The sequence below is a fragment of the Pectinophora gossypiella genome, chromosome 1 (assembly GCF_024362695.1).
Source record: "Pectinophora gossypiella chromosome 1, ilPecGoss1.1, whole genome shotgun sequence".
NCBI lineage: Eukaryota > Metazoa > Arthropoda > Insecta > Lepidoptera > Gelechiidae > Pectinophora > Pectinophora gossypiella.
In genome coordinates this window covers 9,742,917-9,768,608 of record NC_065404.1, presented here as the reverse complement: position 1 = coordinate 9,768,608, position 25,692 = coordinate 9,742,917, and the positions used below count along the sequence as shown (strand labels likewise).

Here is a 25,692-nt window from a genome sequence, read left to right as displayed (position 1 = left end):
AAAGGTGGTGCGTAAATTGTGCAATTTGTAAAGCACGATATTTAGTCATAAATAACGTGAAGAAAGTTGCATTTCTCGGCTGGAATTATAGATGGCTTATTCAAAAGTGATACTGGTAGGAAAGGTGATAAATATAGAAAATGGCACCGGGCGCCGGCGCCCGCGCCTCCGATCGCTATCTGCGACATGAATCAGCGTCGTCGCATCGCCGACCACCCGCGCGCCGCCACCGGCCACATAGCCACTGCCTAGTGCTAGCTAGTGCCCACTGCCCGCACACCACACCTAGCCCGACACACACCCGGTACGTCTTTAGGGAGGGTGCACACGTGCAACCTCGGTTCCTACTTTCAATTTGAACCAAACAGCAATTGGTTTGCTAAGCTGACAACCGCACTGGAAAACGTTTATTGTAAGTAAAGGCAGACTTAATAAGCGAGACCTGTATCTAGAAGTTATAAACCAAAAGTCAATTAAAGTTGTCACTGATAAAATAAATTCCCTCGTTATAGACAGTCAGGAGCTATCGGGACCTCCCAACTCACCTCTAAATACGTGCCTGTATCTCTACACACTGCTCAATTTACTATAAAACAACGAAGGCTTGATTTAATCGATTCATTGAGATAACTGCAAAAAGACTACGGTGAAAACAAATTTAATCCCGTCAACAAATAAAATTTAGTCGCGGACTAATTGAATCTAGAATGCAAATCATAGGATAAACAAGATTGATAAAAAATTATCACTTTTGTTAGGTTAATATATTTCGATGAGTACAATAAATATGTATACATGCTTACTAAATAATTACGAAACACAGATAATACTCTAGCTTATTACAGCAACCTGCAGAGGAACACAAAAGGTAATAGGAAAATAGTAATTGCATATAAAATTAAGATCAAGATGAACTTTAAAGTTTATTACTATAATAATGTATTTACAAAGTAGTTAACAATTGCTGTCAGCCTCAAATACCCATCGAAATGTGAGCGCAGGTGCCTTACCAAGTGAAGAAGAGGCAAAGTTTTCCAGTTCTTTTAGTTGGCGCAATACGTCAAAAGTTCGTCTTCGGTGCAGGCCTTGTCGCAGCACTCGGAGGCGATCTGCCTCTTGCCTCGGGCCAGGGCCCGGGCGCGCTGCGGCGGCATCCACATCCAGCCGGCGTGCGGCACCAGAGCGTTGTAGGACTCCGCCCTCTTCACCATCATGCCATTTTCACAAAGCATAGCCAGTGTAATAGCCAAGTTTCTGCCGCAGTAGATGTGAGCGTTGTCTTCAGACTTGGTAACCGACGCCATCACGGCCAGAAAAGCGATGATGATAAACACTCGTTGCACCTTCATGATTATTTTTCTAAGCGACTAGTATCTTTGACGAAATAAGAGATGAGAATGTGTTGTAAGTTAAAATCGTCTTCATTTTATACCAGGGGTGAACTCATCAATATTCAAATATAATCAAGGTGTAGTAAAGCGAAGTAATTAGACCTGAATTATTGACGTTATGTGGGATGTGAGATGTGTCCGCGTGACGCAATTGCGATTTAAAATTAGATCAGTTAAACACACATAATATTAAAACGCAAAATAATTTTCATATTTTTATTACAAAACAAAGCAATACCCATTTTATAAAATACTTAAAGTATAAAGTAAAATGACTACAATGCAAGTATTCACGTTTCCTTAAATAAATAACGCAAAGACTGGTTATCAATTGTTCATCAAAATGCAAACAATACAATTACTTTGGAACGTCTGCTAAGAGGCTGCAAACCACAAACAGGTTGTAGTGAGATATGCAGCGAATACTGTTAAATTTAATTTTAAAATTATTGTTTCAATTAGCTGTTTGATATTCGGCTGCGATACAATCTGGTTACGCCAAAAAGTTACGAGCGGCGGGCTCGCAGCCGCAGGGCCATTGCTCATTAATTTCCCTCTGTAAATATTGCATTCATATTATGCGATTGTTTTACGATTTACAGATTCCTCCTCCCCCAAACTCTTCCAGCGTTTCGTACGCAGCATAATAATTTCAATAGCAGCAGTGAAAATCGTACATGTGATAGGTACATTTAACAATAGAGTACAACAAGAATATTAAACAATAAATACTCAAAATTGATTTATTAACTCTATCCTTAATAAATTCATTAATTTAGCATAAGCATAAAGCGCCCATACCCATTAATACCTACATAAAAATAAATAGGAATGTTAAAATAATTAAAGATCACAAATTTTTTATTCGCTTAGCATTAAAATTACTTGAATTCTCTCATATTAATTACGTGTGAGTTGACAATAAATCGATTTAAAAGAGACTAATTACATTTGGAAGGTATGACCTGAATTATTAACATTCCCAGGATTAACCATAACAGTACACATCAATAATTCAAGTGGACATGAAGTGTATACACATCGGATCTCTTGAACAATTTATCTGAATATCGCAAACTATAATTATGGAAGTTACGTTCGTCGGCACTGTTACAATTAAACTAGCGGTCCATTCGCGAAATAATAAATAAACCAGATTACATCAACAGTCACCGGCATTTTTACAAGAGTTATATGCATGATTGTTGACCACAATATCTTATTAAACGGTTACTGAGCTTCGAAAAATGAGTATATCTTTATGTTCGTTTATAATAACTGGTTAAAAGAACTTGACGTCGATTTTATTTATCACGAAGCGACTAGATTTTAAGAGAGTTATGACTGCATAAATACACAGTGTGAAGTTGCAGTACAGGTGTACTACAGGAAGTATCTAAGTTTAAACGCTACTGTCACTTGTAGAAACGTTGTTAAAAAAAAAATACTTGATTTTAAATAATTGATATTTCAGAACTTTATGACTGTGTTTAGCTAAGTAACCTATACGTGTACGTACCTAATACCGCTTTCTTGTATTAAGCTGCTTCTTACAAATAGACCCTTCAATCCTGTTCTACTTCCGGTATATTTAAAAATGATGACATATAGGTAGCGGTCAGAAGTATCTACCCAGCTACTTGAAATCCCAATTTATATTTTGAATACCCATTGATGTATAGTACAAATATACATATTATGTTACTATAGTGCGTACCAGACAGATCGCAACATACCGTTGGTCAAACGCATCATCTTCATCATCATCTCCCTAGCGTTATAACGTCGTTCACAGGATCCGCTTACCTAACGTGAAGATTTATGGTAAATCTGTGTCTATTTTTTACAGAAGCGACGGCCTGTCCGACTCCGACCTCTCAACCAGAAGGGAAAACCAGCCCAATTACAGTATAAGTCACATACCTCCGAAAATTTGTCGGGTATCGGGGTTTCCGATGTTTTCTTCATCGTTGAGCACACAATAATCATTTAAGATCCAAACATGAAATAGGAAACAATTTTCAAAGGTCATCGAACTTAAACCTCCCAAAATTTCAATTAAGTTTAAATAGAAAAGAAACCTACGAAAGACTTACGTACAGTTATGTAAGTCTTTCTTTCTATTTATTTAATTAACTTTTTAAATATGTGTAAGCGAGTAATTAGTACCAAAGTGACCTCACTTTTACCACTACTACCACGACTGGTGGTGTATCTATATTAACTCTTGAACTAAGGGTTCCCAATCAAGTTTCAATATGGACTTCCAATTGGTAAAATATTTTGATCAGTGATTTTGGAATATTCTTCAATACTGCCTTCTACGCTGTTCATAGAAACCCGCCGCATCTAAGGTTTTGTGGCCATTGTCTGTTTAGTCCTTAAATGTAACGTAATAAGCATCCCATCCCTCAAACCGATCATCTCGTAGACAAATAATCTACAGTTTACAGTCATCATAGGAAAGGATTTTGTCTAGGCAGGCTCGTTTGGCGTCATTCCCGGACCTAGGGAACCTACATGAGAATAGGACCCTGTTGGAAAGTAAAAAACGGGCCGAGTATGGGTCGTACATTGAGGGTTCTGTACGAAACTCAAAATTTGGTTTAAACTAAATAATTTACCTACTTACTTAATTAAAAAATATATTGGCGGTATTTCTTAGTAAGAAGACAACCCAACAAAAAAACCTAAATGGTAGCGAAATAGAACACTACACAATTTAACTAATAAATAATTAGTATTACACAATATATCACAACATCACGCCTATATCCCCGAAGGGGTAGCCACAAGATCTAGAAGTTTATAGTATTAAACAATACACCCACTCCTCGACAATTGGGTCTTGTTCTTGGTTCAAGATAAAATATGAAATTCTGATTACTAAATAAAAACAAGATCTAAAACTAACGAAAAACATTTTCTTTTTTGTATTTAACTTATTTATGAATTTTAATAAAGAAAAACGTAATAATAAGTCCGACATTTTATCACGTTCTTCTATGACGTCACAGTGTGCTTTTTCATACAAATTCCATTGTAATTTCGTGTTTCGACGTTTAATAAAAAGTAACTGATTTGGCTAGTTGGAATCTAGCCTATTATTATTACCGTTCAGTATTATTGTCAGATAGTCGTAAAAATCCTCATATATTATACTTGCTTAACATGTTTGTTGGGGTATATCGATTTAAAATTGAGTAAAAAATACAGCATACAGTAATGTGGCGTTTCGGGGCCGCCGTGAAGAGTTTTTAGGTATTATTTTAGATGTATTTTAGCTTTTACCTACATAATCGTATCCAGTATATAGGTATTATGTAATATGTATTATGGAAAAATAATAAATAAACGTGAATAGACTTCCCGAAGTTCGATTTATCTGTAGCAACTCACTTCTGATAGTTATGCTTGCGTTCATGCAAATCACGATTGGCTCCTTATAGTAAGTTTATAGTGTAAACTATGTTTAATTAATATTTCCTATAAATTTTTATGTTCAATATCACTTTTTTCAATACTATTTTATCCGTATAGTACGCAACATAAGGTACACAATAAATTCGTAATGTAGCTGTCTCAAATTAAGCGTAAAGCATCTAATTAATGGTAAATATTAAATCCCTGCACCTATTACAAACTTTCACCAAAAAAAACCCGCATTACAAAATGGTACCTAAGTATCCAAAGTGTAAAATCGTTAGCTACGTTGAGGACGTTAATTTCTGCTTTTAGACCGTTTTAGTAAAATTACTTACTTAGGTTCCACGATACTAATTCCCAGATTTGTACAGCTTCAGTTTAGCTATTTAACAATAAGAACCTATATCCCTTATTTAAAATTCTAAATTATTTAAGTACTCTTTTATGTCGTACGAATACGTATGCGTATTACATTCCTCAAATGCTATCTTTGTACCTGTACCGAATATTAAAACACGTAATGCGTACACGAACAAACTTAGAACGGGGTATATCACAAGAGTCTCACTTTAGAGTTCTTCATGGGCTCGACTGAGTATGGATGCCTCGACGAAGTTGTTGAAGTCCTGCCTGCTCCGCACGTAGTCAGCGCACTTGGCCACGAGCCTGAGGAATTCCTCCACGTCGAAAGAGTAGTTGGTGAACTTGGCGTGAGACCCGCCTCCCGGGCCATGACCCTGAACAAAGCAGGAGAATTTATTGCGAATTGAAAACTGAACGCGTTCAGCTGTTTATTTTCCAGGGTATGTCGCAAAAACCGACAAAGGTATGTCTCTTCTATCATACTGGATTACATGGGATAGGCTGGTCACCTTTCATCGGGCGGTTCGACATTTATGAACATTTTAGGACCGCCGACATAGTATAAAAAAAGCCGTCAAGCAATGACATAGAAATTTTAAATCTGTTATGGGGAAGATCGAGACCAAAACTTTAAAATGTGAGAGGGCTCATCCAACTGTTTAAAAGCTAAAATGTTTCGTTATTCTTCTGTAATAAGACTTATTTTCTTTATACTAAATTTTAATAAATATAACTCGATATTTATACCTGATCTTGCTGAACTAGTTTTTCTTTATTTTCCCAAGTGACATATTTCACTCCTCGTAATCTCGCAAGGTCCGCGTAACAGTTCGGATCTTCGCAATTGTATCTAAAAGAATAAAACAATACAGCATTTAGTCATTTTATGTTCCCTACTTACATTATGCTATGATAATATGTAAAAGGTCCACAATAGTATAACTTACACTTCAAAAACCGCCGCCCAATCTGGCAAGAATAGCAAGTGAGTAAGCCCGGCTCCATGCATACCAATAAACACATCAGTGTTGTGGGTGATCTCCAACTGTTTTGCGAAAGGAACAGTCTTATCATAGACAACCCTTTCCACGTGGTAGCCTTCCACCTTCAATAGTGCCTCTACAATCTCTTTTTCGTTTAAAATAGACCGATACTGCGTCCCTCTCGACAGCAATGTTATTCTAACTTTGCCATTCCTCCGAATATGAGGTTTTATGTTCATGGAATGAAGCAAATGTTTCGAGAAGGCGTGGAATAGGCCACTCCTTTCACATCCATATATCTGAAATCAAAGTATTAATTGTATTATTATATTATATATAGCTACAAACCCACTGACTCACTGACTGACTGACTCACTGACAGGGTTGTTCTCCCAGAAGGAGCGTCGGGGGGTCAAAATAATGTATGGGGGGTTTGATCCAAATCTTCCGGTGAGTATGGGAAAACTTCCAGATCTTGGAAAACTGCTCCGCATCAGGGAGACACCCTACGGCCTGGCGCAACTATCGCACCTGGAACGATTCTTTTTTCACAAAACCTATTTAAATCTTGGTCAAATTGTATTGTCGTTGAAAAAAAAACAAAATGGCGGAAAAACAAGATGGCCGCCATACAAAATTTTATTTTTCCGGAAAATGTCTCGTGGGTAAAAACTGTGTATGGGGGTATAATCGGAACGTATTGTTGAGTATGGAAATACTTCTCGATCTTGAAAACCTGCTCCGCATCAGGGAGACACCCTACGGCCTGGCAAAACTATAAAACCTGGAGCAATTTTTCTTTCGCCAAACATATTTAAATTTTGGTCAAATCCAATCCCCGCTGAAAAAAAAACAAAATGGCGGAAAAACAAGATGGCCGCCATACAAAATTTTCGTTTTTCCCGAAAATGCCTCGGGGGTAAAAATGATGTATGAAGAATGTGATCAAAACATCATGTTGAGTATGGAAATACTTTTCGATCTTCGAAAGCTGCTCCGCATCAGGGAGACACCCTACAGCCTGGCGAAACTATCGCACCTGGAACTTTTCTGTTTTCACGAAACCTATTAAAGTCTTGGTCAAATTTTATCGCCAGTGAAAAAAAAACAAAATGGCCGAAAAACAAGATGGCCGCCATATAAATTTTTGTTTTTCATGAAAATGTCTCGGGTGTAAAAATGATGTACAGGGGTGTGATCGGAACGTCATCTTGGAAAACTGCTCCGCATCAGGGAGACACCCTACGGCCTGGCAAACCTATCGCATCTAGAACTTTTTGATTTTCACAGGACCTATTCAAGTTATGGTCAAATTCTATCGGCGGTAAAAAAATGGCGGGAAAACAAGACACGCGAGCAGCTTGCTGCGAGCGAACCACGCGACATCTAGTTTAGTTTATAGCTTCTGGGCTTGTTCATTAGGCACAGAATTCCTAATTTTCACTTACCAATGGTGTGTTATAATACAATCCGAATATCATTCTTGGCAACAAGGGGAACACAACATTTTTGAAGCAAATGGTTTTCCCTCTAAACTTTTTGAGGTCCCAAATTTCATTTTTTGTAAATGCTTTGAAGGCATCTTTGAATGCTGAATGATAAGTGAATGTCTCCCAGATTAGAATATGATTGTCTCTGGAGAAGGTTGAGGGGTGCGTGGAGTTCACGTGAAGAGATGCGTACAGGTTGAAGAAGTCACAGAAGTGGTGATACATGTTTACAGCTGGAAACAAATACAGAGAAACTAGTTTTAAAGCACAGTAAAATATTATTTTATATTGCACTTAATTATAGCAAAAAAAGTGTTATTTACAATAAGGTGCAAAACATTTTTTGATTGATTTAAATGCTGTACCTTATAAAGTAATAATAATAATAATGAGCAATATTACTGATACTGTGAAATATGAAACATTTAGTTATTCCATACTGAAACTTACTAGCATCCAATTTCATGATGTAAGTAGGTTTCTCAATAGTGACATCGCACATGCCATCGGCTATAGGTCTCTTTGGTGTTCTGACAAAATATCTGAACTCAGGTGCCCATGACTGTAGTGCACTCATGTGCTCCGCCTCCTTCATCAGCCTCTCAGAATAGAAGTTGCAGTAACCACCTGTAATTACAAATTATACCACTTAATTATTAAACCATCACAATTTAAGGAATTTCTGTCAAGCAAGAGAAGTGAAAGAAGGACATAATACATTCTTTAACTGCTAAACTGAATTCCATATTATTTATTCAATCAATCATACACACTGAGACAATCAACATATTTACTTACACATAAAATTATGCTAAAAATACAAAACTTTTTAATTTTATTGTTTACTGAGAAAACCAACAGCTTACAATTAAATTTTAACAGTGGTAATGGTGCTTATAAATACATAAATAATACTTTAATGCTAATAATTCTCATTCTAAAATAGGTTTAATTAAATGTTGTAAAATAATTAATAATACCTATTTGACCCGGCCCCAAGATGTCCATCTTATATCGCAGGTTGTCACCACGACCAACAAGCCCAGTAAAGTTGAGCATCATGTTCCGACCTCTACAGAACCTTGAAATATAAATAAATATACCATTGACACCCACATTGAATGCACAAAGATATATATATTTTTAATCAATGTCAAATAAACAAAATACCTTAAATACTTCGAGCATTCCAGAGAAGTGTCTTGGGGATATGATGCTTCACACATCACCATTAGTTCATCTATTTGTTCCTTAACATATCCTGTAATAAAAATATTCAAATTTCTCTTTAAAAAGTAAAACAATCTACTAAGTACACAGAGATGTATCTGTGTGTGTAAACTTTTGAGTAGATTTGGCGATATCATGCAAAGCAACTTAAAAGTAAACATTTACCAAAATCTGCTTGAGTGTAAAATGTGCTGTACTGTGCTTCTTTACTCTTCACCCAGCCTCTATGATCGCCGGGACATCGTGGGCGTACATGGTAGGAGGTGGAAACATTGCAATCTCTTTCGTACCCCCAACATCCCGCCCTTTGTACCATGCTTTTATATGGACATTCTGGATCCTTAGCACAAGCATCAGCGACACTTTTAAAACTATTAAAGAAGTAAGGAATATGTTCTGGTGGTAAATTGATATCGTTTATATCAACTGAAGTAATTAATGAAGTAAGAAAACACAAAGTAAACAACTGTAACCACATTTTGTTGATAATAATAATCCTATTGAAATTAATAAAAAAACTTTGATTTTATTTGAATTATGCATCACTTTACGACAATATTACAAGATTTGAAATGCCATTATATACATTTTCGCGTAATAACATTACAAAACGAATAAAAAAATAACATATTGCAAAGATGACGTGACGCCGACCGTTTCCTTGACAACAAGGACCGACTAGGAGAATGAACGAATGAATGACTGAACTGGTTCAATAAAGCGACCAATTCACAACCCGATTAAACGATTACCCGATACTCCCGACAGTGGCGATAGTACTACAGGCTGAATTGCGCAGTTCTATGCAGATACTATTTCCAACATTGTTCCAACACGATAACAAGCATTGAGTAATTTTTATTTGGTATATTTTGGGGCCGAATGCTAGTAGTTTCATGAGTACCTTTGCTTCAAATAAAGTTAAACTTGTCTATGTATTCGCTTGTTATTGTGTTTTGAACATAGATGTCGCTTTTATTTGGCGCCTTTTCCGGAAACTCCAGCCAGCGTCATCCAATCAGCTGGTTTTGAGACCGCCCGCCCGCCTGCTGACTCTTCCCGTTTGTCTTGTAGCTTTATCAGTATTTGGTTATTAATTTTGTGAATAATTATTCGTGAAAGTGTGTTCAAGATTATTAAGGTTTTTTGTAATTGCTACAAAAGTAGCAAATTCAGGTGTTAAGCTTCCGATTCTTAAAATTTCCCTAAATAATGTCGCCATTTTGACCATTGTACAGTTGAGTAAATAGTTTTGTTTGGTTTGGTCATCAACAAAAAATAATATTTGCCGCTTATCGAAAAGTAAATGGATGTGCGATCGCAAGAAGTTTGGAGAAAATGTCCCAGAAAAATAGTACTATAAATTTCTTAATTCATGATGCAAATGGTTAGTATTGTAACGACGCTGATGGCTTCTAGCCTGTGTCTTATACTCTGTTTTTTTCTTAGTTATTTATAGTAGCATACATTCGAAACTCACCACATTAGACAGTGTATTTGTGCTCGTATAATACATAAAAGTACTTTGTAACTTGACAGTAGAAAATCGTGTAATACTCGGCTCTTAAGAAACCTACTTACGTTTCCCGGCTTTATAGTCCTGTAACCTCTACAAAGAGTTTTACGTTATTATGGTGATATTCTTATTGTGTAGTCATGTTGTAACAATGCCACACATCACACATGTGAACTTAATCAATGCTTATAACCTCTTGATAAGTTCCGAGTTAACGCAGGCTGCGTTGCAGCTAGGTACTATCAATTCCATGTGGATTGTTTAGTAATAACCACAAGCTAGCTCGTGAGTCTTTCGTTATCGACCTCATACCAATAAAAAATGGTTAGGTAGCAACTGCTTTTTAATTAATATTTTAGAAACTCTACTACACTCATGAACATTTGGGCATAATTTCTTGTTTAGTAACAGGTAACACAACTCACCTTTTTACACCATACCTACTTAACATTTTAAATTCTTGTATTGGCCCAATACAAACACTTGCTTATCCATGAAACATTATACACAATATTAACAGAAATCTAGCTCTAGATATTTGTTTCAGGACAGCCTCAAATGGTAAAGGTTGTGAAGAACCCAGGTAATCAACCTATTCCACAAATCAAGCTTAAATCCAACCCTCTAAAAGTAATAAAGATACCTACTTCTGGGGAAGGCAGTGCTCAGGTAGATCAAGGTTTTGCTTTAAAAAAACAATATAAAATTTTCACTTGTCATAAAAGTTTAATTTGAATAATGTTTCAGATACCTGTTCTTCAAGCACTCAAGCTGTCTGGCCTGAATTGCACATCTAGTAAGTGTTATTTTCTTTTTGCCTGGAATGCTCCTTAGTCCATTGTTGCCTTCCTCTAATAGCACTGGTTCCCAATGACATGATATGTAGTTTCAAGAGAATCATAACCATTTTTGTATGGGACATTCCTACAAACCTTAAAGGTATATTTTATAAAGTTTCTTATCTGAAAATTTAAAAGCTCTATGATCTTAGGCCAAATCCTTGTAAAATCCAAACCCTATTGTTTAACCATTATGTCTGGGTGTCTAGGCCTTAGGAGGCTATTCCTATGCTATAAATGTAACCAGTCCCACACAGTTATGACTTTGATATTAATTATATACTTCAGTTTTTATTAATGTAAGTGTTCACATTTAATATCTTCAGAACTGGTGCAAGTTCCTCTGGCAAGAATTCAACAAGTTACCCCAAAAGTTGAGCCTCAAGAAACTGTTGAAGAACAGCAGGTATGTATTCTGTCATATTATGGAGATTATATTCAGAAGTCAATTCAATTCAAAATTTCTTTATCCAATGGGGTATTTGACAGGATCAAAGATAAATTATTAAATGATACCTAATCTAGAAATAGAAGCCAGTACAAGAGGATTAAAATCAATCTAATTTTACATTTTGACTTTTTACATATTAAGTAACAATGAGTATGACGTTTGACAACTTTGACTTCCATACAAACTACGAAGAAAACTATGGTTTCTTTTTAAAACTATGTCCCACTGCTGAGCACAGGCTTCCCTTCAATCAATCGGAGGGTTTAAACATAAGTATTTTTATTGCTCATCCCATCTGCTTAAAACTACAGCACCTTCTAACCTGTAAAGCCAAGAATAAGTAGCTGCAAGAAAAATCTTTGTACAAAGTCCACAGAAGTTGAGGAACTTATTCTATCATCCTAATGTATTAAAGAATCTTCTTCTCTTGTATGGGTTATTTATGAGGTGGATGACTAACCCCAGCAACCCTGGTGTCAGGGTTATTAAAGAATTGTAACTTCACTACTGTGAACCTAATCCCTTCAGGTTTAGGTCCTTTAAGCTATTCATCTTACTATGTTATCTTCAACTACTGTTACATATTAATAGTTGAAAGAGAACCAATAGTGTTGACAGGGTATCAATAGTTCAAAACTACTGATAGTATTACTGTGACAACAGTATTGTTTTAAATGAGCTATGATATTGAAACTATAGCTCATTTAAATCAACTACACTATTGATAGTGTAGATGATTTTCAAGGTCAACTATCAATAGTTGGGCAACATTATATTGAACCATTTATGTACCATACAAACCTATGTGGCAACTACATAATCTTTCAGTTTCAACATTTAAATGAAAAATGTTATTTCAGCTTGAAGAATTGGTGGTGGAGTCAATACCAGAGTTGGTCCCAATAACAACAACAATTGAGTCCCCAGTAACAAGCACTAGTGCAGCAACAGTTAAGACAGAGTTCTCACCCACCATGTCTAACACTTCAAGACGGAGACACAATTCAGATGATGGGGGAGAATTACAAATGGGGAGCTAGTAAGTTTCATTTATATTATCTGCACTTATTTTAAAAAGCTTCTACAATACTTAAATTAAAGAATAATAAAGTTTAAATTAGATCAGATAATCATATTTAAGTAAGTAGTAGTAGTATTCATCAATACAGGTCAGATAGTTAATCAAGCAAGAGCTATGAAAGAATATAATTGATCTCAGTTTTGTAAGTTGATGGTCAATGAGGGACTTTCCAGGCTGTATAGCTCAAAAAAAAATCTAATTTCAAGGATAACAGACTTATGCATCTTTTATCTTTGTTTTTGGGTATAAATGATGACCCTTTTTATTAACACCCAGGCACAACACATCTTCCACCCATTATTATTCTGAACAAAATAAAGAGAAGTTATATACGTGGGATTTTGGCGTATGTTACGTTAGTTTGTCTACCCTCAAAGCGAATCAAGAAGAAAAATCAGTGAATATAGCTTAGATTTTCAATCAGTTTAAATTATTTGTATAGGATTCAATTATGGAGCTCCACTAACAATTCGCATTTGGCGATTCTGCAAATATTCCAAAAAGGTTCTGAGAGAAATACGTGGTGCAGTCTGATATTCACAAAATTCCGAAATACACGAGCACCTAGAAATGGCTTTTTTTTAATTGTAAGTGATAACTTCCTCCGTGAAAGTCATAAAGGAGTTATCACTTACAATAAAAAAATTCAAGGAAAGACTCAAAAATCACAGTAACCAGCTAGCTAGAGAGCTGCTACAACTGAATCTATCAAGACATGAAATATAATTTCCTTAGATGACCAACTATAAAAACATAACCTTGAGGATAGTAGTCACTGGACTGTGCATATCTCTCTAAACTCAAATCATAAACAACCCATCTGATGAAGACTGAAGTTGATAGCAGATTAAAAATAATAAAAAATGTGTAGTGGAGTTTAAACTCTTCAAAAACCATTCAATTTTTATCTTATATGTATTATTTTTTTCTTATTTTCAGTACCACAAAAAGGCGTAAAATGGCTGACAAAATAGGTAAAGGGTTAAGGCACTTTTCTATGAAAGTCTGTGAAAAAGTCAGGAAGAAAGGATTCACATCTTACAATGAAGTTGCTGATGAATTGGTCTTAGAGTTTGCTACTGGAATGCATGGGTCTGCAGATAGCCAAGTATGTATTTAGACAGTTGTAGATTTAAATCTTGTGTAAAATTTTTTGAAACATATCTTTTTCATTTGGATTAATTGGTTGTATATTCTGTTGGTGTGGGGCAGACTTACCTTTCTATATGCAGTATTATTCTTTATTTTGCTGCTTTACCATCTAGTTATGTAGTAAATATAATTATAGTGTTTATGTAAGAAAATCTAATTTCATACTTAAAATTTTATACAATTAAGATAGATAAGATAATCTTCCTTTCCAAATGAAATACAGAGTAACTTACCATTGCAGCAATATGACCAAAAGAATATCCGTAGAAGAGTATATGACGCATTAAATGTACTGATGGCAATGAATATAATATCTAAAGAGAAAAAAGAAATCAGGTGGCTTGGGTTACCTACGAATTCTGTACAAGAATGCACTTCATTGGAAAAAGAAAAACAAACTAAACTAGAACAGATACAGAAAAAGACTCAACAATTACAAGAGCTCATTTTACAGGTAAATATTTTAAAATTACTTAGGTCCCTAAAACGTAAGAACTAAACAGCTGATGAAAATTTCTTGAAGTTCTCACATTTCTATGAGCTATAACTATTTAGCTTCTTACTTTAATATCAAAACATTATTTTCAGCATATATCATTCAAAAGTTTAATAGAGAGAAATAAAGATGCGGAAAATAGGGGCGTGAAGCCATCGCCGTCGTCTGCCATTCATTTGCCTTTTATAGTTGTAAATACGAGTGACAAAGCCCTCATTGACTGCAGTATTTCTAATGACAAGTAAGTATAAAATTAATAATGTTTTTAACATTTATGTAGGTATACATAAAACTTAAGGCGATATATTATAAAAAGAAACTGAAAATTTATATGTTACTTGTAAAAGCCCGAAGTAAGGTAATCTTAAGGTTTACCAAGGTTAAGGTAAAAGTCATTATTATGCAAATACGCAAGCGTGTTGTACAGAGTAATGCAAACACAGACAATGTCACCATCGATAATTTTCTGACAATTCGTTATATACTTAATAAGTCTTTTTTTTTATTTACAGAACTGAGTATATGTTCAATTTCAACAAGAGATTCCAAATCCATGACGACATAGATATTTTAAAAAGAATGGGTCTTTTATTTGGTAAGCAATATAAATATGTATTACTTAATCCAGCATTTAATTTTCCTTTTATTTGTCACTGTCTTGTCACTCTATAGCTATAAGCCATATGAGAAAACTTTCCGCCATATGAGAAGCAGTGGGATTGTGTAGGCTACAAGAGGTACATAAGAGCAATATAATAACAGATTGTGTATAACTTTGCAGGTCTAGACAAAGGAGAATGTTCAGAAGAGGACATTGAAAGGGCTAAACGCATGGTGCCTAAATCACTGGAACCATATGTTGAACGTAAGCATAATTTGGGACAAATTTAATCTTTTTTTTACTCTTTATTGTACACATTAATACATGATTAAATGACAAAAAAACAAAAAAAATAGGTACAAAAGATGGACTTATCTCTAAAAGAGATCTCTTCCAGCCAACCCTGCATGATGTGAGAGGTCAATAACAGTGGGAAAGGCATAGTGTACAAAAACATACATACAAATATATACACATAAATAAACACAAGTAATTATATAGCATTATCGTTGTATATATCTTACAATATATAAATACAAATATAATGCTCTTTTAATTTAGCTTTGAACATTGATTTTTATTAAAAAAGAAGTTAAATAATATGTATTATTTTCAGAGATGGGTAGAGGTGAAAGTAATAAGCTCTCTAGTTTGTTAGAAGAGGAAGATGTTGATGAAGTTGAAGAAGAAGAAGAGACGTTAGAAGGTGAGGGGGAGACGGAGGCGGCGGGCGAGGCGGAGGACGAGCAGGAGGCGGAGGTCGGCGACTACAGCGACGACAGCAGCGACGTGGACGTGTAGCGACCATGCTGCGGGCCACGCCGCCCCAACACTCTGTTACTATTTCTAGATGTTAATGTTTCACAGCTATGTTAAGCTTGTGTAATGTGTTGACTAGGTTCAGCGTTATTAAGTAAAATCTAATCTAAAAATGGCACTGTATTTTATATTGAGACAGGCAACAATGAAGTGTAGTACAAACACATGTCTGATATTTGTAGTTAAGCACATTTTATTTTATCTTTTACCACCAGAGTGTGGTTTTAATTTAGTGCTAATGATAGTACCATACACAGTAAAAGTATAATAGGAAATACCAAGCGTAAGTGCAATACTTACAAATAAAATGTGTCTATATCAGGAAAGAATATTTTGTCATTAGTTGCTGTAATTTTGAAAACTGGAGTTGTGTGCAGAATATACTTTTAAGTAGAATGTAGACTTAATTACAATATTTCTTATGTGACCCTACAATAGGTTGTCACATTCATAAATTCTGCCTTGTAAAATGTTCATGTTCAAAAGATTATACGTTTCGATCCAATTGAGGGAATAAGGACACTCAAGGTCTACTTAGTGCTTGTCAGATGTAGACACATTTTAAAAACTGCCATTTCATAAAATTGACTTCAAAGTTGTATAAAAATTACTTTTATTTAGATCTCAAATTAACATATCTCCACATGAATTGGAAGTTCCCAGATATTTGGGATATTGTGTTGCTGGCACAACCATGAAGTGCATAATAAATAAACTTTGTATTATACAATGGAAAAGCCATGTATATTTTTATCTGATGTCCATTTTTAGCAAATCTATTCATTACATAATTTAGATTTGTAATTGTTTAAAGGTCAAAGCAAAATAAATTTTGAATAAGAAACTTTGTTTTATTTAAACTTCACCTTACATATTTAGAGTAAAATAATTTTAACTAAACAAAATTTCAACAGTTTATTTTAAGTCTTCATCATCAAACAAATCTTCAAAATCTGTAACAAGAAATTACAATCATCAATAACTATATATAATATTAAATCTGTTGTACCGTTGTAAATATGTGTGGCAGTAAGGTAGTATAATATAGTTAATCAAATAAAAAGGGCCATCATGATATGTGCTTATGACGTTTTTAAATATTTGTGTATAGAGATATGATAATGTCCTTTGATTATCACTAAAATGGAACTGCATTTTATTCCTTTATGTAAGAAAGATAGTAATGAACCTATCTATAAATATATTGATATAAACTATTAGCTTTTTACCATTAAAGAAATCTGCATGTACTGCTTTCTCATTTGCTGCTAAATCCATTAGAAGATTTGAAGGTCCTCCAGCCTGTAAAAATATCGCAACATTAGTGTAGTTTATTATTTTGAACATCCCTGAATCAAACATTACATTTTCATCTGTATGACTGACTATTTACACTCCGAGGTAAGTAGAATGGAAGGTATAAAAACAACGTAAGTAGCAACTATTTCAGCTTAACAAAATAAAAGCACAAAAATATTAGAAGAGGTAAGTGGTATATTTTGCGCACTTACACAAATGTGTACAGTATAGAATGAAAACAAGTAATCACATACCTCTTCTAAATCCATGTATGGACCGACACCTTCAGGAAACATTTCATCGGCAGCAACAGTTGGCTTCATTTTAAGAACCTTAGTGAGTGCTGATTTATGTAAATAGTACTGCTTGCTATAACACACACTAATTTCTTTTATAAAAGCGATTTAAAAACTCGCACAACCTAATTCAGAAATGACTAGAAATGACAGTTCACAAAAACAATCAGGGGTCAATTCACATAATTATTTCGAAACCGTTAGTGGTTATTAGATTTCTCATGTTCATAATAATATATTTTACATTCATGGTGTTTTTATATTAATATTCTGCAGAAAAATAAATAGTTATTAAAGTGCTGCATGGTATGTTAGTCTGCAATCGGCATTATTTGTAGCATAGTAAAACGAAAATTCAATATAAACGTCGCAATGGAATACTATGTAAGTTGAAGATAAACTGTTATGCAAATAACGCATGCTAATGAACGAATGAATGAATGACTATTATTTTTCCTTGTGTTCCGTTTACATCGAATGTTAACTGCTTGCCTGACCTGCCTTAGTGGTCTTTGCCTTAAGTACTGTGCTACCCAACCAATACCCAACCAATTCATCGGTGGAGAGGCTACGATTTGGCGACGACACACAGATATACTTCAGGCTTTAAGCTTCGGGTTTGATGAATTTGGGTAGTGTAATTAGTTGGTAATTAGACATGAATAAGACACGTCATGCATGGCAAATATTGTCAGGTCAGGATTCAGAGGTTACTTTGGTTGTATTGGCTACGTTTACTTTGCCTGCCCAATACGGGCAAAATAAAAAGCAATATGAATAGAGGTTATGTTGTTATCAATTATCAATCAATACTGTTTTTAAGAAATTGTTAATTAAAATTCCTTTAATATGTTATCCTATGAAAATAAATTAATACTAGCGCCAATGGTACGCATTGGAACACTGCCGATGCGTCTTCTCGCCCTACGTTATGGAGCAGACATAGTTTATTCAGAAGAACTTATTGATTGGAAATTTCTCCGCTCGAAGCGAAGATATAATGGTAAGCTTTAATGGAATTATATATTAAATTATGTAGACCATCCTCATTACTGGTAGTAGTATCGCAGTGTAAATATAACCTTCCTTACGCCAGAAGCAACTGATCAACATGCGAAAACATCTCACATATATTACCTGAACCAAATCCTTTCTCCACGATAATATGATATGCCATCGACACGAATAAAAATATTAAATGTTGCAGTTCGATAATAATTGAAATCTATGTACCTATTATGTTTTCAGAAATACTGGAAACTGTGGACTTTGTTGACCAAACAGATGGTACAATAGTGTTTCGTACATGTGCTGAAGAGAAGGGAAAAGTTGTCCTGCAACTTGGAACCTGTGATGCTGGAAGAGCTTTGAAAGTTGCAAAAATGGTGTAAGTAATTCTAGCTGCAATTAAACACTTCCTAGAATAATTCTAAGATTTAAATACCTTCATGTATTTATCAATGAAATATGCATAAATTCACATTTGTCTTACACCCAATAAATCCTTATTTTGTAGAAACCAGGAATGTTTTTTATATATCTGTAGTATAAGTTCCTACAATACTGTTAAGTCTAATATAATGTGTTACAGTGAAAATGATGTTGCTGCTATTGACATTAATATGGGATGTCCTAAGGAATTTTCAATTAAAGGTGGCATGGGGGTAGCGCTCCTAGCGAATCCAGAAAAAGCGCATAATATACTGAAGACACTAGTTGACAATGTATCCATCCCAGTGACTTGCAAGATTAGGATATCTGAGACTCCTGAAGCAACATTTAAGCTTGTGGAAACCCTGGTGAGTTCCGGAATAAAAGCAATTGCCATTCACGGCAGGACACGGGATGAACGACCACAGCACCCTGTGCATACTGACATAATCCGGTATGTTGCAGAGAGGATACATATACCTGTCATTGCAAAGTGAGTAAACTACATCTAAAAACAAACTAAACACACCATATAAGTAACCTTTACTCATGCACATTACTAATTATAAATATTCATGATAATAATGAATTTATTTTGTATTACAGTGGTGGCTCCAAAGAAATAGAGAAGTACAGTGATATTTCCAAATTTAAAGAACTAACTGGTTGTAAAAGTGTGATGCTTGCCCGAGCAGCTGAGTGGAACTGCTCAATATTTAGAAAACAAGGATTACTGCCAATGGATGCTGTCATTGAGGAATATCTAAAACTTGCTGTAGACTATGATAATTCTCCTTCAAATACAAAATACTGTGTACAAAATATTTTGAGGGAGCTACAAGAAACACCAAGGGGTCGTCAATTTTTAGAGTGTCAAACACTTGAACAAATATGGTATGTAGAAAATATAAGATTGAATTACGAATTAAGAGTTTTTAAATATATACTTATTTGTAACTGTTACTTTCAGTGATATTTGGGATCTGGGAGAATACTGCCAACAAAAGCAGTCTCAGTACCAGAAAATGGGCATTCAGGGTAGATGGCAGGTAACACCAGATCGATTAGAACCACCAAATAAAAAAATTAAGTCTGCTGAAATACTAGATGATGTTACAGAAATGAAAGTAAGTACAAAATATTATAGCTACATATTTCTAGGTAATATTGAGTAAATACTAACATATTGAATATTGCAGGTTTGTTTCATTCGTGCCAGTTTCAATGACCTAAATTTACCAAAAGCCAAGCTTCATGCTTGGGCTGGCAAAAATGGTCAAAAGCTTCCTACATACCACACGGAACAAGTAGCAAAATTGTTTAGAACAATAATTACTTTTGATGGTAAAAAATATACATCATCATTCTGGGAAAAGAACAAAAAATTTGCAGAGCAAGGTGCAGCTTTAGTTTGTTTATTTTATCTTGGTCTAGTAACAGAAGAAGAGTTAATAAAACTTGGAAGTATAATAAAATAAATTAAAAACACTTGAGTTTTTCATCATTCCCATTCACATTTTTAAACTTTCACTTTAGTTTTTCTTGATCTGAGCTTTCATATTGCCTATATTTTCTACTAGTTTCTTATTAAGCTCTTCTAAATTTGAACTCAAGTTGGATTGTGTCTTTAGATCAGCTTGTAACTGCCTGAAGTTCTGATGGCATTTGAAGGCATATTGTAATGTTTCGTCATCTGCAGACAAGTTGAGCGGCTGGTTGGCTTTGATAATATCAGTATCAGCAAAATCTTCCAAGATATGCTGAGTAGAAGGCAGACTTGGCACAATGTATTTATTTACATCCATTTTGGTTTGTGATACTTTTACATTCACACGTAAATCAACAATCATAACATTTAACTATATATTTACATTTGTTTTTAAATTAATTAGAACTGTAAAACAGTTTAATAGGTCCTTTTTAGGTAAAGATTCGCGTAAGCTGTCCGGCTACTGACAGTACATGTCAATTTCAGATAGAGCCGTGCCCGTGTACCTATTAGAAAAAAATACCGGTTTTTGAAATCGATTCTTGATAGGATATCGATTACATATTACTATAGACACAGGCTAGTAAGAGATTTATACTACGTATCAAGCGAACATCTCTAGTTTGTCTCTAGTACTAAAGTTTCGTTTGATTAGTTCTAATGATACATGACAGTTGTTTTTTTTAATAATCGAATTAACTTGGCAAAGGACTACGCGTCAGACAGCCTAATGTACAGGAGCGAGATGTTCAAAAGATAACGTCTTGTAACCGGGATTGGTATTATTCTACAAATTTTAATTCGACTTTGAAACGAGTAAGTACTTATTTCAAAGTCCCAGATATTCGTAAAATCTGTAGAAAATAATACCGAACCCGGAAACAAGACCTAATGACCTCTTTTTTAAGTTAGGGATTGGTTCGTAGGGTTAAAAGGATGTGAGGGATTATTCATTAAATTATTTATTTTTTACAATATTTCTTGCATCGGAGGTTACAAGCACAGACTGTATTATAAAACAAAAACCAGTGGTCGGTACTCTGGCTGGAGCATTGTAAGTTATTTAGGTGGATAGTTTGCGGTTTCCGCTGGCGACCGCGACTGCACCGGCCAGCTCGTGTTGCGATGCTCAGCTCTAGAAATAAAACATTTGAATATCGGATCCAGATGCGAACAATATATAAATATAACTTTATCATATCGAGATATTATAAGGCCCCAAGTTATCAGAAGACAACTTGCACGTAATTAGTAGGTACACAAAGATGTTGACAGACTGTAGGCTTACTTACAAACAGATTAATGCCTATAATTCTTAACGAAGTAGGCAGTGTCACATCTCATCGCTAAGATTCCAGAATATCCAATTCGGTAGTTAAGATCTACTAGAAATATTGTCTGCGATTTATTATTATCTAATGAAAACTCCGAGGAGAAGAGGTCTACGTAGGTGAATATAACTTTATCACGGCTGCGACCCTTCTGATAAGGTGTATACGACACAATTACATACAAGTAGCAGACCGTCTAGATACGTTATTCGGCTTTATTATTTTCTTCCTTTATAGGAAGAAATGCATCCTTCACGGCATTTAAAATCGTCGATATGCAGCGGAATAAGAATTTCTTTCTTTCCATCGTAATCCTCAGTGTTGAGGGTACCGTCAATCGAACTAATGAGAAAAATAATTCTCACTAGTTCTACGATCGAACTAATGAATCGAACTAGTGAGAACAAAGGAAATGATGAAAAATTTACCTTATTATGCCTGCAAAGGTATAGAGGCCGAGCTGATAATGTTAATAGAACTGTAAATGTCCTAAATTATTGATTCATGCAAGTACTTACATCCAACATGGATACCTACAATACAAAGAAATTCTAATTGTCCGTCAAATCATATTGTCAATCAAGTATTTTAGAAGCTACTCCGACTGTATCAAACTCGAGGGTATTCAAGTGTGAAATGTACCGAAGACAGTGTAATAGAAGCATTGTGGTGCGTACAGCACACGTGTGGTCCAATCCATCCACATCCCGTACGCTCCAGTCAACGCGACCAGCGTCAGATTACTTGCGGTCATATCAAATCAATGTCGTTTCTCTAGATGAGAGACTAATTAGTAACGTAGTGTATGAATCGACACGAAAAACTTGGGTAGTTGAACACTTTTAAGGATAGGTGTTCGGACGGTTATCTACATACTATGGTACTTCCATACATAAAGTCATACCCGTAATCCCCAATGGGGTGGGCAGAGCCACAAGCATTAGAAGAAAAATAAAATAAATCAATAAATAAACAACTATAGCCAGCCACTCTTGTCGTTTCGATACGAAGTCCTAATAAGATAGACATGAGGAATCGTATGATAACAGGTAATCAACCCATTGGTCTTAAGTATTCGTCCTGTTTGATTTTCGGATCAATAGGTACTAAGTGTTATAATATGCGAAAGCTTTTTCGGTATTTTACCTTTTCAGGCATTTGACAGATTTTTACAGATGTTTGGTGAGTGTTCTCAACTATTGCACAGTTGAGACCCAGGAAAAACAGGATATATTTTATCCCGGAAATCGGCCTTTAAGGGGACTAAAAAAGTACGTCTCGCGCGGTAAATAAAACAAAACAAAAATTCGATATAAATGTAATACAGTCGCGCTCGCAATTCTTAAGTACTTACAGGTATAAGGTATAGGTAGGTTCTACATATAAGTCTTCAGACGATAACTAACAGTCACTTTTAATGGTAATGGTAATCAATGAGGGACCAATGGGCGTTGCCCAAAACACGATAGATGGCGTTTGTTTAAACCTCTAATTTCATGGATAACAGACATAATATGCATCTTTTATCTTTGTTTTTGGGTACTTATAAATTATGTTCCTTATTATAACACTCAGGCACAATTATTTCTTCCACCCAGTATTATTATTATTCTGATCAAAATAAAGAGAAGAATTAGGTAGCAACATCATTCCATGCATAATGTGATCCAAATATCAAACAACAATTAGTTTTATATATGCTTCTGCCATTACATTACATTTTTGAATAATTATGTACCTCAGGAATGAGAAAATAGGTAATTATCACGATAAAAGTGAACAACGCCATCTATTGTGTGTTTGGGGAAAGTCAATTGGAAAGTCCCTCATTATAAATGTAGGTACCTAATAGTGAACAGTCAAATCTCAATTTTTATAACCCACATCTAAAATCTACACCATTTTTATTGCATTAGTATCATCTAAAGTATATCGGGTCGGATTGGAGCAACCCTTCCGTAACTGCGATAGAAAATTGGCGTATCGCAATAGTTTCCGAAATGGAATTGTTCCAAATGCAATCAATATGAAATAATGGAAAACTATTTCTTCACGGTCTCCGTTTGAAATATTATTCTTTACTATTTATTTGGGTACAAATGTACCTATTTTTTGTTAAAAAAAATAACCTACATATTAAAAGGTTCCTAACATAAAGAGATGATAATATCTATTTATGTAGGTCGCGGGAAGCCGCTGGATGCGGGCAGCGCAGGACCGATCGTATGGGTAATCGGGGAGGCCTATGCCCAGCAGTGGGCGTCGTACGGCTGATGATGATGATGTAGGCTAATCACCAGATTGCTCAGAAGTAAGACGATGTAAGACGATTCGTGCTTCGGAAGGCACATTAAGCCGTTGGTCCCGATTACTTCTTACTGATATAAGTACTGAGTCGTTACTTGAGTCACGCCAGGTTCCTTTGGCGGCTCAATAATAAACCTGACAACAGGGTTGATGAAGTTGGTCATTCACCTCACAACCCACAGGATAGAAGAAGAAGATCTATCGATGTACCTGCTACATTAACAGTTTACTTACATACAAACTCGCGCCAGGAATCCTTATTGATATAAAAATTGCTCGTAGCCATTTAGATATAGGTTCTAAGACTGTTTGGTGGGTGATGAACCACATGCGGGGCCAAGCTCAATCACCCCATTGCCCAAATTAATTATAAGTAAGTAGTTCATCATATTGGAAAGGACGCTGGGACCAGTAATGTGCCTTCCCAGTAGAAAAAAAACGCATAACTTATGTATAACGAGGTTTGTTACCTAACTTTTAGGCAGATAAGACCGGAGTACAAGTAAGAACAATTTGAAAAAGAAAAGTAGAGAGAGTCATTACTATTACAGAGTTTTTATATCTGGAACATTCTCACTCTGGGAACATTCGCGGGAACGGCACATCACTGGCTGGGACTGATGTCAATGACGCACTAATGATGATACTGATAATACCTTCATCTATAACCACCTTAAGTAAAAACATGAATGTATATCTATACTTAGGTATTTACTAAGAAGGCAACATGAAAAAGGAAAGGTTGTGAACATGATTGTCGATAACAATATACGGAAAGATTATGACCTTTATCTAAACAACAGGGGGTTAAGGCCACATCGAAGCAATTCATCTAAAAAGTAATATTGCTATTTGACATTTGTTTGCATTGCGCACTTACTTTTGTATGCGCAAATTGCAATATTGCTTTTTAGATATCAATTTCTTCGATGTGGCATTTTTAACCCCCCAGTACTTTGTTCTGAATATGTGACTTATTCCAAGTCTCATACGTATTGGTTGGTAGGTATTTGTTATTGAGGTGGCCACAAAACATCAAAGCTCGTTTTAGAATCTTGCAATGTTGCTGTCGAATACTTATTTCAAAATTCGTCAAATAAGAGTAAAATTGCAGCGATGACATCTTGTAATATCGAGGGCGAGGCTCTAATGAGTTTTTTGATTTACAGCCGCGGTCGGTAGAGAAGAGAATGTCCGCTGTCGAAGGCAAACCGCGAAATTACACGCCGCGCCTCGATGACGATAAACCACAACTTTTCTTCACTGCGGTGCCCGCATACAGCCAACTTAATGAAACTTATTTCGGTAACGTCCTACAGTTTCTTTAAGCTCGATTGTTGTGGTATTTTGTAATTCCACTATAAAATATAACCATCCGCATTTTTATTCGGACGACCAACATGAAACAAAGGAATGTTTTATACTTAATAATTTATTTATAAGTGCATTGAATATTTGGCAGCGTTTTAACGGGGTCCGAGGAGGGTCTTGTATTGTATTTGTATTGACAGCGACAATGGCCCGTCACGATGTGTCACCCCGCTTTGTATCGCATATTTAAATGACAAGCAAGCAACGTGACACTCGACGTGAAAGGCATAATTTTGACAATTCAATGAGCGACTCTCCAAATCGCTACATGGAGCATCTCATTACCGCTGGGGGCGCAAAAATTAAATTTGAGTTTCCTAGTGCTTGTGT

General features: G+C 35.3%; 5 protein-coding genes across 8 annotated transcripts; 2 read left to right on the top strand and 3 right to left on the bottom strand.

Moving 5' to 3' along the window:
• Nucleotides 1-1,043: 1,043 nt before the first annotated feature.
• On the bottom strand, nt 1,044-1,349 carry LOC126367170 (bombyxin A-3 homolog). Its single transcript, XM_050010587.1, has one exon. It carries the CDS (start codon nt 1,347-1,349, stop codon nt 1,044-1,046), a length of 306 nt encoding a protein of 101 aa, XP_049866544.1.
• Nucleotides 1,350-1,768: 419 nt separating this feature from the next.
• On the bottom strand, nt 1,769-9,537 carry LOC126369185 (EGF domain-specific O-linked N-acetylglucosamine transferase). Its single transcript, XM_050013482.1, has 8 exons — nt 9,049-9,537; nt 8,824-8,914; nt 8,634-8,734; nt 8,104-8,280; nt 7,612-7,886; nt 6,128-6,462; nt 5,928-6,030; nt 1,769-5,554 (listed from the first exon to the last, which is right to left on the bottom strand). Exons 1-8 carry the CDS (start codon nt 9,359-9,361, stop codon nt 5,387-5,389), a joined length of 1,563 nt encoding a protein of 520 aa, XP_049869439.1. The 5' UTR covers nt 9,362-9,537; the 3' UTR covers nt 1,769-5,386.
• A 351-nt stretch (nt 9,538-9,888) lies between these two features.
• LOC126368929 (transcription factor Dp-1) lies at nt 9,889-16,682 on the top strand. Of its 4 annotated transcripts, none has more exons than XM_050013187.1 (11): nt 9,889-10,270; nt 10,947-11,068; nt 11,147-11,195; nt 11,565-11,644; nt 12,550-12,728; nt 13,710-13,878; nt 14,179-14,376; nt 14,511-14,659; nt 14,931-15,013; nt 15,200-15,283; nt 15,636-16,682. In XM_050013187.1, exons 1-11 carry the CDS (start codon nt 10,222-10,224, stop codon nt 15,818-15,820), a joined length of 1,347 nt encoding a protein of 448 aa, XP_049869144.1. In that variant the 5' UTR covers nt 9,889-10,221; the 3' UTR covers nt 15,821-16,682. The 4 variants fall into 4 exon arrangements, with proteins under 4 accessions (XP_049869144.1, XP_049869153.1, XP_049869163.1 ...); XM_050013196.1 differs by having other exon boundaries at nt 10,934-11,068; nt 14,164-14,376; XM_050013206.1 differs by having other exon boundaries at nt 9,890-10,270; nt 10,952-11,068; nt 14,164-14,376.
• On the bottom strand, nt 16,669-17,746 carry LOC126368959 (COP9 signalosome complex subunit 9). The gene is made up of 3 exons (XM_050013228.1): nt 17,392-17,746; nt 17,068-17,140; nt 16,669-16,791 (listed from the first exon to the last, which is right to left on the bottom strand). Exons 1-3 carry the CDS (start codon nt 17,458-17,460, stop codon nt 16,754-16,756), a joined length of 180 nt encoding a protein of 59 aa, XP_049869185.1. The 5' UTR covers nt 17,461-17,746; the 3' UTR covers nt 16,669-16,753.
• A 207-nt stretch (nt 17,747-17,953) lies between these two features.
• LOC126368951 (tRNA-dihydrouridine(20) synthase [NAD(P)+]-like) lies at nt 17,954-20,352 on the top strand. Its single transcript, XM_050013218.1, has 6 exons — nt 17,954-18,436; nt 18,682-18,820; nt 19,025-19,357; nt 19,471-19,758; nt 19,835-19,991; nt 20,064-20,352. The coding sequence occupies exons 1-6, from the start codon at nt 18,283-18,285 to the stop codon at nt 20,340-20,342; spliced, it is 1,350 nt and encodes a 449-aa protein (XP_049869175.1). The 5' UTR covers nt 17,954-18,282; the 3' UTR covers nt 20,343-20,352.
• The last annotated feature ends 5,340 nt before the right edge of the window (nt 20,353-25,692 follow it).

What these genes read in the sequence shown, in the direction of transcription:
- LOC126368959 (XM_050013228.1), bottom strand. Translation starts at nt 17,460, where the DNA reads ATGAAGCCAACTGTTGCTGCCGATGAAATGTTTCCTGAAGGTGTCGGT. An exon ending in CATACATGGATTTAGAAGAG is followed by an intron (nt 17,141 to 17,391) that starts GTATGTGATTAC and finishes ATATTTTTACAG; the next exon opens with GCTGGAGGACCTTCAAATCT. An exon ending in ACATGCAGATTTCTTTAATG is followed by an intron (nt 16,792 to 17,067) that starts GTAAAAAGCTAA and finishes TTCTTGTTACAG; the next exon opens with ATTTTGAAGATTTGTTTGAT.
- LOC126368951 (XM_050013218.1), top strand. Translation starts at nt 18,283, where the DNA reads ATGTTATCCTATGAAAATAAATTAATACTAGCGCCAATGGTACGCATT. An exon ending in CTCGAAGCGAAGATATAATG is followed by an intron (nt 18,437 to 18,681) that starts GTAAGCTTTAAT and finishes TTATGTTTTCAG; the next exon opens with AAATACTGGAAACTGTGGAC. An exon ending in CATATACCTGTCATTGCAAA is followed by an intron (nt 19,358 to 19,470) that starts GTGAGTAAACTA and finishes TTTGTATTACAG; the next exon opens with TGGTGGCTCCAAAGAAATAG.
- LOC126369185 (XM_050013482.1), bottom strand. Translation starts at nt 9,361, where the DNA reads ATGTGGTTACAGTTGTTTACTTTGTGTTTTCTTACTTCATTAATTACT. An exon ending in TTACACTCAAGCAGATTTTG is followed by an intron (nt 8,915 to 9,048) that starts GTAAATGTTTAC and finishes TTTTTATTACAG; the next exon opens with GATATGTTAAGGAACAAATA. An exon ending in TGTATTATAACACACCATTG is followed by an intron (nt 6,463 to 7,611) that starts GTAAGTGAAAAT and finishes CTTTGATTTCAG; the next exon opens with ATATATGGATGTGAAAGGAG.
- LOC126368929 (XM_050013178.1), top strand. Translation starts at nt 10,222, where the DNA reads ATGTCCCAGAAAAATAGTACTATAAATTTCTTAATTCATGATGCAAAT. An exon ending in TGCAGTATTTCTAATGACAA is followed by an intron (nt 14,660 to 14,930) that starts GTAAGTATAAAA and finishes TTTTATTTACAG; the next exon opens with AACTGAGTATATGTTCAATT. An exon ending in ACTGGAACCATATGTTGAAC is followed by an intron (nt 15,284 to 15,635) that starts GTAAGCATAATT and finishes TATTATTTTCAG; the next exon opens with AGATGGGTAGAGGTGAAAGT.
- LOC126367170 (XM_050010587.1), bottom strand. Translation starts at nt 1,349, where the DNA reads ATGAAGGTGCAACGAGTGTTTATCATCATCGCTTTTCTGGCCGTGATG.